We start from the raw sequence: 13596 nt of genomic DNA, 5'->3' as shown, positions 1-13596 counted from the left end.
TAAAATAGTTTGAGACAATAAATAAAGGTATTTGTAGAAAAATTAACATTTCAGGGTATAGGAGTGTTTACCCAGCCAACATTTTGCTCCTAATCACCCACGCCCTTCCAAGGAACTTGGCAACAGAAATATAAACAAGTGGAATTTCAGCAGAGCGCAAGATACGTAGTGCCACTTTAGCATTTCTAGTACCCAACTGTCGGCACATTGATTTTAGCCAGATCTGACGGGGAATTACATAAGATGGGCATTGAAACACGAAATGATTAACAGATTCAATAGGTGCAGTACAGCCAGGACAATTAAGCACGTTAGACACGGCCCATCTAGATGAAAACTCTCTTACTGGGAGACTGCCAACTCTGAATTGAAAATAGAGCTTCCTGTCCAAAGGATTAGTAATGTCATCCCAAAAAGGTGCCAAAGAAATGGTATCCTTAAAATCAAGAAAGATGCCAGACAATGAGAGCGGGGCTGTGGATCTGAAAACTCGGGTAGCTACCACTTCCCAGTATAAAGCCTTCAGTACTTGCTTAGACGGAAAGCTAGCATTTAGTGGATCCTCCCACAAGATTTTTAAGCCCAAATCCTGAAGCGACTCACGTAGCCTACGGAGCCACTTGACCTTACGAAAGGTATTCAATTTAATAATATCCATAAGGCCAAGAGCAAAGAGCCTAAGTTCAGAAGTGACCCATAGGCGCCGCCAATATAATATGGGGCGAAATAGGGCAATTAATGCTATTGGCCTTATACCTAGGTCGTAAAACAGGGGGCAAAGGGGAGTACTCTGAGGTAGTTTGGTAAGATTCCTTAAAAATCTATTTTCAGAGGTAGATAGTTTGTGTACGTTATCAAATCCCCACAACTCGACTCCATAGAGCGCAGCACCAACCACTTTGCCATCGTACACCCGAAGTGCAGGGTCGATGGGTTTAGTCAGGGATTTGGTATGTTCTTTGCTTAGCGCGCCAAAGAGCTGAGAGTGTTTAAGGGATGCCAAATCCACTTGCTTTTTCCATCCCAAATCATGTTGGATGCAAATACCTAAGTAAGTAAAATCTTGAACCTGGTCCAATGGCATATTATTCATATATATTTTGTTTTTAAAAGATTTGGCCTGGTTAAAAGACATAAATTTAGATTTTAAAACATTAATTTCAAGCCCGCGGGCTAAACAGAAGTCCTCAAAAATGCCTAAGGACTTCTGTAAGCCACTCGGGGTTTTAGAGATTATAAGACAATCGTCAGCAAACATTAAAATAGGAATTTTTCCACCTGCCAATGAGGGGGCATCAACATTTGCATCTATTAATAATTTGGCCACATCGTTAATATATAAGGAAAATAAAGTTGGCGCGAGTACGCAGCCCTGCCTGACCCCCTTCTGGATAGGAAACTGCTTGGTCACTTGGCCGACACCACCCCATCTAATCTGCGCAAAATTATCTGTATGGAGTCTGGCAATTAGGGAGATTAGAACAGCTGGCAACCCCATCTTATCTAAAACAGCCCATAGGGATGCCCGGGGGACAAGATCAAAGGCTGCCCTAAGATCTATAAAGGCAGCATATAAGCTGCCCCCCCCCCCCCCAGTAAACCAACTTCCAGTAGAGCATAGCAAAATGTAACACCTGGTCAATGGTGCTTATTCTAGCTCTAAAACCAGCTTGTAAATGGGAGAGGATTACATTATCTAGAGCCCAGTCCAACACTTTGTTCAAGATCAACCTGCCTAAGATCTTTTGCGTGGTATCAATCAAGCTGATTGGACGATAGTTTGCAGGGAGGGACTTGTCCCCTTTCTTGAACACTGGAATGATTTCAGCTCCTTTCCAGGAAGTGGGGATCGGGGCACCTCTGGCAATCAAGTTGGCTAAAATTAAGATATAGTTTCCCCAAGATTCGTTATTATTCATAAAAATGTCAGCAGGGACTCCGTCCATCCCAGGGGCTTTTCCAGGAACCAGCGACTTGAGGGCAATAGCAACATCACCCAGGGTAAAAGCGTCTTCCTTGTAAGAAATGGTTTGGTAATTAGAAAGGGGACACATATCTTCTTCAACAGCATAAAGGGCCTCAAAATGCTTGACCCAAGCATCTTGCGAAACCCAATTTTGGGGTTTATCAGGGTTACCCCCAGTACCCCATCTAAAAACAGACCAGAAACTTCTCATATCCTTTTGGGCACCTGCTTCCCTAAGTTCCTGCCACCTTTGGAAGTCCCACGCTCTCTTAGATTTAAAAATAGCTTGCTTATAAGCATATCTGGCAGAGCGAACTTTGAGACTATCGTCAGATTTCAGTGCGATGCCCAGGTTCACACGAGCATCTCTACAGTCAGTAGTATACCATTGTGGTGAAAAATCATGTTTGGGCTTAGTTCATTTGCAAGGCCTTACAAAAATATCTTTAAGTTCTAGGAAAAAAGAATCATGGATCGACATTCCAGGTATACAATGTGGTTCCAAAAGACACTGGTTATATGCCACCCCTAAATCCTGGGTGGCAAGCTCTAGACTATTAAAAATACGAGTTAAACAATCTTGACTTTGAACAACCTTAGCCCACTTAACGTGGCGCAGATCGTTAGCAATGACTACATCTTGATGGTGCTGTGGAGGAGAATCACTAAGGGCAATGGGGGTCACCCAGTACAAAGTAGATAGAGAGAGAGGATTGTGGTCACTCTCCTGTCTGTCTATAACCACCATGCCCCTCAGGGTCTCCCAAAGATCTAGTGATAGCAGAATATAATCAATCCTGCTAGTGCGGCAACCACTCTTAAAGGTAATAGACCCTAATTTGTCTTGTTCAGACCTGCCATTTGTTGCACGAAGCCCCATATTCAAACAAATGGCATTGATCTGAATTACTAATTCTGACCAGCGAATAGCAGGTTCAAGGTCTAAACTTGGAACACCCCATAAACCATCCTCTACTTCCAAAATGCTCCGATCAACACCAAGAAGGGGTTCAAAGGTTGTATTAAAATCACCGCCTAAAATAACATGGGAGTGCTGGGAATAAAGAAGCATAAGTTCATCCAATCGGCTTATGATGTCAGACTTCTTTCCACCTGTGCTTCTAACATAAACATTATAGATATCCAGCAATTTTCCGTCTTTAAACTTAAGGTTAAGTAGCTGAATATCTGGGTGTGAAGTAGGAAGCTCCTTAACAACAATACCAAGATCCTGCCTAATCCAGATGGTAAGACCACCGGAGGGGCGACCCTTTTTGCCCTTAACCGCCAAAACATTAAAATTCAAAAAACCCAACAAAAACTGAGCCTCAAGTATCCAGGTCTCCAACTCATTCAGAGGATGTGCAGTGTTTAGTGCTTAAATGGCCAAATGGGTATGGACTGGCGGTTGTGAATGTTTACTCGCGGCCAGTTCGGATAGGGCTTGAGTCATCCACAATCGATGATCTATCCCAATTCCTGAGTACATTGCCAGGGGATTCTAGGCTTTTGGTGGCAGGGGATGTGAATTGCCAATATGAGCCTTTTTTTGGAAGTAGCGAAGGCGCGCCTATGGGAGAGGACGACTATTGGGCGATCCCCCAATGTCAATCCCCACGCCCTAAGGTGTGGTCCCCATTGGCTACTCAGATCACAGCCCTTGCATTAAATAATTCCCTTAGGGCTTGTAATGGCCGTTCAGCGTCCGATAGCCCGTCAGTATGCACCTATAACAAGAAGGGGCAAGAGTCCCGAATCGATTACATCATGGTGGAAACCCGGATGTGGTCGATGCTCATTGATTTTAGGGTAGTTGAGAGGGCAGATAGTGACACCAATGCGTTATGCCTGGAGTTGGTGAATCCAGGGCAACAAGAAACAGACTCACTTAATGCAGGAGGAGATGATGAGGGTACTGGTCTGATCTTATCAAGTAACAGGCGTAGGGTAAAGTGGGGGAGAATAGTAGGTTCAGAAGAGAACTTAGCTAAAGTCTACAATATAGTTCTATCACGACTCCTGGAGGTCGAAATTCTAATCTCCCAAGATGCTCCCAGTGACTTCAGTGGAGAATTTAGTGTAATCCATTCAGATTTGGCCAATAACCTGGCTGAAGTCTTCTACCCCCAGGCACCCACAAGCAGGCCCAGACAACCTGCCTCATCCTGGTATAATTCAGTATGCAGAAGAGCAAAGAGCAATCTTGTTACAGCAATTAAGGCAGGGCACAGCAAAATGGCGATCCGAGATTGCAGATTGCAGTACAAGGAGGTTATGGGGCATGCAAGAAAAGAATGGGATATGGAAAGGTGGATGAACCTAAAGCTAGCCCTGGACACAAAAGATGCGCGCAGATTTTGGTCACTTGTTAACCATGGTTCGGGTGACCCAAAATCTGCTATAGAACCGAATATTGCGGCATCAGCATGGGAGGCCCATTTTAAAGGTTTATATGGGGGGAAGCCGCGTTGTGTAGTTTGCCCGACTCACAAGTCCCAGAAGATCAGCAGGAGCCCCTGGAGTTTACCTTGGGGGAGGTGATAAGTGCAATAGGTAAACTTTCAGTGGGAAAGGCCCCGGGACTTGATAAATTACCGGGGGATCTTTTTAGACATCAACCTGAAATCTGGGGCCCCTATCTCCTTGTCGTATTTAACGCTATCTCGAGAGGCATGGAAATTCCCAGTACTTGGCTGGGGACAGAGATAGTCCCGATATTTAAGAAGGGGTCACCTCTGCTCCCAGTCAACTACAGGCCAATCAGCTTAATCGACGTTCAACAAAAAATATTTGCAAGACTGGTCCTGGACCATTTGTTGACGTGGATGGAGGATCACGACGTACTGAGCCCCTTCCAGGCGGGATTCAGAAGGAATACGTCCACTATGGACCAAATCTTCAGATTGATCCTACTGTATTGGAAGACGGTAAAGGTAGAGGGTGGCAGCCTCTATATGGTCTTCGTGGACCTCCGGTCCGCGTTTGACCTAGTCCCTAGGGGGAAACTGTGGGCTGTCCTAAAGGATCTGGGCCTCCCACATCAGATTCTAGTGCTACTCATGAGATTGCATGAGGGGAACTTTGCCCAGGTTCGCTGTGGCAAGAATGGGACGCTGTCACCAAGGTTCCCCGTTGGCAGGGGGGTGAGACAGGGTTGTGTCTTAGCACCGACCCTGTTCTGCCTTTATGTCAACGGGGTAATCTCACATCAGGACAGTTTCCCTGACAATGACGCACCAAGGCTGGCTGGTAGGAGGGTGCCGGCGATTATGTTCGCGGACGACACCCTCCTACTCCCCAAGTCTCCCATGGGGATTCAGAGGATATTGAATGGCTTTGGGGACTTCTGTCGGAGTAGAGGCCTTGAGATCAATGCTGACAAGACAAAATTCATGATTTTTAACCCGCCAGTGTATACTCGCGCAAATCCATCACTGGGCGATGTATGTCTGGAAAGGGTTACCACCTTCCAGTACCTGGGTGTTGTAATTCATGAAAATTTGTCATGGGGTCCGCAAAAGGCCAAATCCCACATGAGACTTTCACAGTTGTCGGGTGCTATCTCAAAGGTTTCCAACTCATCAAGCTTTAGACCAGTGAGCCCCGCCCTGGAGGTCTATAAGATGCAAGCAAGGGCAGCTGCACTCTATGGGGGTGTGCTTTGGGGTCACTGTGCTGCCCCTGAAATCACTAAAGTTGAGTCCAAATTTGCAAGGCGATTACTATCGCTTCCTCAGAGTACTCCATTAACACCGTTGAGGTTAGACCTGGGACTGACGCCTATTGCAAATGAGCTAGCAGTAAAGCCCCTAAGGTTCTGGCACAGACTATGGACCACTCCAGATCTTTTAAACTATAGGGACGAACTTAAACAGATCCTTAGTTTTAATTGTGTAAGCAAAATCCCCTGGCTTGCGTTCATTAAGCGTGAACTTCTAAGTCTAGGACTACAATCCATGTGGGAAGATCCAGATGGGGCATGTGGTCAGATATCACGAAAGATGTTTACCAAAATTTATAAAGGGCAAAAGCTGGAACTTTTAATCACGGCCCCTAATCTGGGTTCCCTCACTAATTCTTTTTTAGAATTCAAAAATTCTTATTATTCCGAGGACTTCATGGATGTTGTCTTCTCGATTTTAGCGCATAAACTTTTTATCCAATGGCGACATGGCACTTTACCCCTCAAGGCCGTCACAAGCAAGTGGACGGCCTCCTCTAATAAGTCTTGCCCGGGCTGCAGCGGCGACTTAGAAGATGAGCTTCATGTTCTCTTCTTTTGTCCAGCATATACCAAACCAAGAAAATATTGGTTGATACCATTGTGCAGAAATCTGGGTTTTAAACATTGCCTGTAAGCTTTTAGAATTTTTAAAACCAGTACATCGAGCCCTATTGTTTTTGCACTTTCAAAATTTTTGCTAGCTATGTGGTGCAAGCGGCGTAAATTAATCGATATTGATTGCTACCCTTAATGTTTATGAAATGAGTATTTGGAACCTGACGTATTTTTAAATATTTTACAGATGAGGGTATTTTTGCCTGTACGAAAATATTGCCATGTGTATATAAATGTATTTTAAATGTTACTTGCCTTCCCTTCCCCCCTTCTTCCCCTTTTTTTTTTTTACTCTGTACTCTTTTATGGCCAAATTGACGAAATAAAGAATTTTTGAATTTGAATTTGTTACCGCCAGCAACAATGGCCTTGTCCTGACCCCAGGAGCTGATGTTCCCTACCAAGGACACCCTGGGTGCTTCGCCAAAGGAAACACAATGCACTGTCTTTAAAACTGGAACCAGCAAGTGCGATGACTTCATTTTGCGGACTATATTTGACCTTCACTGTTTGACCCCCTGTCCACCAATTGGGATTTTCAAAACCCTAAATCTTGATACTTTTTGACATTATTTTCATTATAGAAGTAGGTAGGGAAGTGAACTAAAAAAAACTCTCTTCTTTGACGAACTTGATTTCCTGACGTTATGCTGACGGAGAGGACGGTGACACTGCTGGACAGCTGTTATCCTGAAACTTTGAGAGACTGAATTGCGACCTAACTTTGATTAAATAAAGATTTTTCCTCGACTTGACTGACTTAGAGGATGACTATTAGCCAGACTAGGTAAATATGATGTTCTGCGGTTTGGATGATGATTTCTAACAATTTGCATTTTATTAGATAAACGATATTTGATTAATTGATAAATGTGTGTGTCGATTATTGCAGAAATAGAATAATAAGAAGAGTATAGACAAATGAATTTGATCACTAAAACCATATATAACTAAATTGATTCATCACTCAATGAGGGGAATATCCCACGGTTGGAGATAATAAAGTATTCAATGCATTTAAGATTTAGGTAAAGATATTCCTTTCATGTCAGCGTTTGGAAACTTATTCCTCTAGGGAAGCAGATCAATGAAGTATGTGTGTTGGTGTTATGGGCCCCACCAATGAATGTAATTGAGTGAATTTGCTATTGTGGTATTTGGTCTGTGACGAAGGGGGAATTTTATGTTCCACGCTGCAACAGGAGTAGGTGCTTATCTTTTGTGAGAAAGATGCACGAGTTGTTTGTATTTTCTTTCCTGCTGTCTTTCCTGCTCTTATTTTCCTAAACAATAATTATCATTTCATGTAACTTCTTTTCCTTTGCTCTTTTCTGTTTTTCTACTTTGTCATTGATTGCTAATAATGCTCCTTTCTTTTTTGTCAAAAGAAGGGGGGTGATGTTGTAGTGACAAATGGTCCTTCTTCCCTTAAGGACAATGTGTCCATGTCGCGCGCCTGCTCTCGCGCTGCTCTCATTTGCATATGTCATTCATTCTGGAGTTCTCGTGCTTCTGCTAGTTTGACAGTTGCAGCGGGAACACCAGGATGAGCGGTTGTGGGTTGTGCTACCTATCACGCATGTAACTAATAAAGGTCTTCAAACCTAACCTTCGTTCAAGAACCATCATTTCTACATAAGAATCCTCTTTCAACAGTTGCCGTAGCTCGGTCATATAATAGACGTCTACGGCGCAGCCTCAGTTATCTACCATGATGACTCATTCATTCTCGGACTGAACTGCAGGCCTTGGCAGTAAGCCTTGCTTCAAATGGCTAACTAAGCACGCGTACATTCAAGTTGTCGAAGAATTCTACTTCAATACAAATACCTGGCGCGTCTCGCTGCCGTGATGTCACGTTAATGAATGACTACAAGGGAGACGGTTAGGTTCTAAGGAAGGCGCGTGCTCACATTGCCTCTAAAAGTGAGCGCGCACTGATATCGAAACAAGTTAGTGTTGATGGGAACGTGAGCCTACGCCCACCCCTAGCAGTTGGCTCTAAGATAGTAAACGCGCCGTTGGAGTTCAGCTTCGCTGGTGTTGATCGATACATCAACCAATCAACAGCGCCGCTTTCTCCACGTCCGTGCGCGTGATTTCACTACCAGGGAAGAGCGAGAAACCGGGATAGTGTCACAGCCGCGAGGCAGCCATCTTTTCGCGGAAGGCCATGCGTCCCACCTACCAGTGCTATTAACGCCAGAGCCGCGACCCCATGTCCTCCCAGGCGACGGGGCCCACGCCGCGGCGGCAGTCGTGCTACCTATGCGATCTGCCCCGTATGCCTTGGGCTATGCTATGGGACTTCACTGAGCCCGTTTGCCGCGGCTGTGTAAACTACGAGGGTGCTGACCGCGTGGAGCTGGTACTGGATACAGCGCGGCATCTGAAGCGCGCGCACGGGCAGCCGCCGACCGAGCGTTGCTCACCAGGGCTCGCGAAGCCGCTTGCCTCGGAAAGGCAGCCTCGTATTGGACCCGAACGCCCCCTCAGCAACTCCAATGGTTTTCCGAAGCCCGAGGAGCCAGCAGAGCTGAACCGACAAAGTCCCGGGCCGCGCCGCCCCGCGACGGCCAGTGGCCGCCTAGACTCTGCAGGTTCCAAGGAGAAACCAGATGAGTGGATGAATAAACCCCGCACCGTGCGAGATACGCTGCTGGCGCTGCACCAGCACGGAGCACAGCCGTACCCCGAACCACGCTACCGAAGGGAACCAGGCAGCGCCGGCTCCAGAGCAGGTGAGAGGGGCATTATTTTTGTATACTATATCCTACCACATCACTACGTCTAGGGTGATGTCACGAGAGTCGTTGCCGTCCAGTATTCCGCAAGTAGGTGGGACCCACAGGGGCTTATTTACAAGCCCCTTGCGCCACGTTTGCGTCATTTTGAACGTTGGAAAAGTGACGTACGGGTGACGCAACGGGCTTGTAAATAAGCCTCAGTTCAGACGTGGGCGGCACGCTGCACATAGTTGGTCAGAGGTCAACTCTACCGTTGAATTTGACCCATTTCTTTAACTCTTTCGTTGCTACAGTCTAGGGAAGACTTTGGTTTCACCTAACTACATCTAGACAGCTACAGAGGCTGGATGCGGGCGCTGCCTTGTCATTCGCGGTGATTTTAGATTTGACAAATGTAAATGTTAAGTCGTTAAAATCTAGGCCCTCATTTACAAGTTTTTGACGCAGTGCAGCGAGTAAGTCACAATGGTGTGCTGCCCGGAGTCAAAAGGAAAGGGCAGGAATGCATTGTGTTTATGATATGCATCGCTTTCATGTCCTTTACCACTGCGTTGGCGCTGTTTTGGCTGCCTTGTACTATGGTGCATGGGTATCTGCAGTTTAGGAATGATTGGGTTTTTTCTGTAGGAAGGTGTCCATTCCTACTCAAAAACAATCAATAGAGGTGTTTTAGTCCTATGTGTGCTTCTGAATAGAGCCTATAGGGAAAGAGGATAAACGTTTATATTTCCCCTCGTTACATCTGCTCTGGGGGGGCATACGGTTCTGGCGCTGCTCCAGGTATATTTGATTTTGTTAATCGGGGGCAGTGTCAAAATCCAGGGGTGTTGCGTGGGACTGCCAATTGAACGGCTCCTTGACGTAGAGTAAGGCATTGCAGTGCTTTGCATTGCATTGTCTTACTTCATATCTATGAGGCCATGCAGGGTGGTTTTGTTTCGCCTCGTAGATCTGACTGAGAGGCCTGTATCACCAGACTGTCAAAAGTGACGCCCCAGCAGTGCAGGCCTGAGGCCTCCAGTGTTTTACACACTTACCCGTGTATTTCTCTGCCATAGAACTGCGCGTTGTCGTTCATGGTGTGTTTTTTTTTTTTTTTTTTTTTTTTTTTTTTTCTCTCCAGTATATCCACATGCTCTTTGTGTGGCATTCATGTCTGTACATTTGTATAATTTGCAAAGTTCAACATTTTCCCAACAATTTATTGAAAATTAGGGGGCTTATTTACAAGCCCTTTGTGCCTCGGAGCGTCACGGTTTCCCATATAAAAAGTGATGCAGCGCAAAGGGCTTGTAAGTAAGCCCTAGTTGTCTGCTAACCCAGTAAGTCGATTGCTTGTCCCCCCCCCCCCCCCCAGATTACCAAAATGATGTCTCACTTTTCAGCCGAGCCTTCCCACTTATTACAAATGAACGCTTCTGCCGGTCTTTTATACTTATCTCTGAGCCTAATATTAAGTGTACTATGCCTACAGTACTTTTTTGAGTGCATCTTGTGTAGTTCTGTTCACCATATTGTCAAAAACAAACTGGCTTCCTGGTGCGCTTTATGACCTGTTTTTATTGGCCTCTTTTAAAGTACGTTGTATGCTGCCAGAGACTCTCCTGGCAATCCCTGTTCGGCACACTCACCCACGTTCTTGGCGTGTGTCCCCTTTAATAAAAAGCAAGAAAGAATAATTGGCTTTTGAGTCTTTGCAAACTACTATGGTGTTACATGGCTTCTGTTGAACACATACATTTGTCGAATTTGAGAACAAGCTATGTATACTTCAAGAAGACGGTAAGATTTGTGTAAGAAACTACGGCTGCCTGTTTTTGCTGAAGGTGATATGGGTAGCTCCAGATTTTGTGAAATATTGAGTGAGGATTGATGGACATTGGGATATTTCGAAGAAACAAGCATATTGTTGTTTGGCCTACCCAGCAAGTGTTTCTAAAGTGTTATTGCATCAAATGGAATCTGTTTTCAAATCTCTTATGTAGTTTGTCAGTAAAGAACCCTGTAATTTTTTTGTTCTATTTAAGGCGCTCGCGCAGGAAAGTCCCGAAAAGCGGCACCCGAACATGATGCTGGACCTGCCAAGGTAAATGGGGAAGCGTTATCATGGTTGACAGCAGACGCATTAAAACTCCAATCTATGACGAATGTGTCTTTCCTTCCACCACCATCCACTGTATCTCCCCATTCCAGCCGAACCACACCACCCGAATCTACACAAAATACCCAGTCGCCGATGGCTTCCCTCATACTGGTTGCAGATAATGCTGGTGGGAACCCGGCTTCCAAAGATCTAAACCAGATATGCTCCACCGCCAGGAGAAGTAGCAATAGTCCACCGTCTCCATCTATGAACCAAAGAAGGATGGTCCCCAGGGATATTCAAAGTGTGGGCCCATCTACGCATTCTGCAATGGAGCAAATCCACCCTACAAGCAATCCAGACTCTTCTATTCCAAACAGTTTACCATTGTGCTGCACTCTGTGTCGTGAGCGATTAGAGGACACCCATTTTGTACAGTGCCCTTCTGTACCATCTCACAAGTTCTGCTTTCCATGCTCACGACATAGTATCAAGCAGCAAGGAGCAAGCGGAGAAGTATATTGCCCGAGTGGAGAGAAATGTCCGCTTGTGGGTTCCAGCGTTCCTTGGGCCTTCATGCAGGGAGAGATTGCTACTATCCTTGCCGGAGACGTCAAAGTAAAAAAAGAAAGAGACTCTTGACATTTTTATTGTTACTGGACATTCTGTAGGCTAAAATAACTGAGATTGTACGACTACTGGAAACAGAAAAATATAGACATCATAAAATGGTATACAATTTTTGAATACATTGTTTCCATATTTTTGAAGACAAAGCTATGTACTTGCTAATTATCTTTCGTGTAATGATACTTACAAGTATGTTTCGCTTGAGAAGTTTACCTTTCAACTTGGGCTGTGACTAAATACTTTATTTTTTTGACACTTTGCAAACAGATATGCTTATATTGCAATTGTATGCACCTGATGACAAGCAAAATACTTCCTGACCTTTTAAAGTCTCAAAATTATTCCAGGCAATTAGTTAAACAGCATCAATACAGTGTTATCATTTCAAGTATGAATTGACAGCAATGACCCTGACAAACTAAAATGTGGTCCATTATGGCAAGTTTCTCCCAATTTTTAGTTCTAATGCCACCTTTTTTGTGCTGGATAAATCTTGTTTGAAGGCAATAGTTATTGCTATATGTAGTTGGCGTTCTGGCAAAGGAAAATCACTAAATGTAATGGGCAATTTTGGAAAGCGTTCTTTGAGAAATATAGCTCTTGTTCTACCAACTTACTAGTCCCGTCTTCGATTGCTCTAAGAGAAAGTGTTGGGAATCCAAATTTGAAAGACGTTTAAAAAGAAGAAAATGACAGATTTCTTTTTCTATGGTAAATTTGTTGAATTCTTGTACTTCTCCTTAGTTTCCTTAAATCTTTCAGAAAAGAAACAAATTCAAATGATCTGTGAAAACTCAAATTGTGTACTATTTGCAATAGAAGTTAAGCCATTACTGAAATACATCCGTGTCTAAATCGTGTGTAATTTAAAACATCACTACTTCTGAGTTCTTATTTTTGGCATTACAGAAGTCATTAAACTGTGCTATGAGAAACTATAAATGTTACATTGCATTTTTGCTGCTCTTAACAATTTGCTAATTGCAGCTTACCTGTCTGTGTACATTTACTTTTCAGACTAGTTAAATGTATCTGTAGTTAGATTTAACCTAATCTTGTAAACCATACTTACAAATAAAACAATATATGCATAATATTTTATAAAATCTTGACCCAATTAGTAATTCATTGAATCAAAACTTCTTTCAAGTATGCAGTCGGTTAAAATCTTTTTTAAATTATTAAAAAAAATACAGCATATATTCAACCCTGCACTTTCTGCCATCTCCAACATTGAAAGTATTTGTCCTCCTTCTCCATCAGTGTTGCATACGCATTATATGATTTAACAATTCTTATAGTTATTAGCATTACCTTTGATCAGGTGCAAATAGAATTGCCCCTCCCCACCGACTGCTCGTCGCTGAACAACAGCTGACCAGGTATAAACAAAGAAATCGCCTACTGGTCATCCATCAACGATCTATTCTAGAGGTAGTTGCTTATTTTTTCAAACGTATAAAGTAATGCCATATATATGAGCCATATGGGAAATGGCAATCACCTTGCTCTATTTTACAAATCCTTGTTTTACTTAGTTATTGAAATGAGACTTACACATGTTGGTGATAAATGTTGTAACTTAGTAGGGATCCTGAAGCAGATGTTTTCAAATAATAACTCTGTCAAGATTTTTTTCAATCCTGCCTTTACATTTGCAGATATTTTATTCACCTTTGCGGCACACTTGGATTGAACTGTGTAATCTCAGTTTATTCAACATTTTTCTTAATTTAGTGTTTTGTATAGCGCAAACAAGACTGACTAGGATATCAGAGCTCTTTGCAATACAAAAGCAAGGGATTCTTAACTGTTCAGTAGATTCTTATAG

General features: G+C 43.7%; 1 protein-coding gene across 1 annotated transcript; it reads left to right on the top strand.

The window, feature by feature from the left end:
- The first annotated feature begins 7830 nt into the window (after positions 1-7830).
- IRF2BP2 (interferon regulatory factor 2 binding protein 2) lies at positions 7831-12707 on the top strand. The gene is made up of 2 exons (XM_085611940.1): positions 7831-9046; positions 11080-12707. Exons 1-2 carry the CDS (start codon positions 8524-8526, stop codon positions 11775-11777), a joined length of 1221 nt encoding a protein of 406 aa, XP_085468066.1. The 5' UTR covers positions 7831-8523; the 3' UTR covers positions 11778-12707.
- Positions 12708-13596: the final 889 nt, after the last annotated feature.

The sequence above is a fragment of the Triturus cristatus genome, chromosome 6, assembly GCF_964204655.1.
Source record: "Triturus cristatus chromosome 6, aTriCri1.1, whole genome shotgun sequence".
Classification (NCBI taxonomy): Eukaryota; Metazoa; Chordata; class Amphibia; order Caudata; family Salamandridae; genus Triturus; species Triturus cristatus.
The sequence above is the reverse complement of the archived record's forward strand: the minus strand, read 5'-3'. Positions and strand labels throughout refer to the sequence as shown.

Bases quoted from the DNA above. Each gene is read 5' to 3' on its own strand.
- IRF2BP2 (XM_085611940.1), top strand. From the start codon at position 8,524: ATGTCCTCCCAGGCGACGGGGCCCACGCCGCGGCGGCAGTCGTGCTAC. The intron at 9,047-11,079 runs GTGAGAGGGGCA...GTTCTATTTAAG, and splicing joins CAGCGCCGGCTCCAGAGCAG to GCGCTCGCGCAGGAAAGTCC.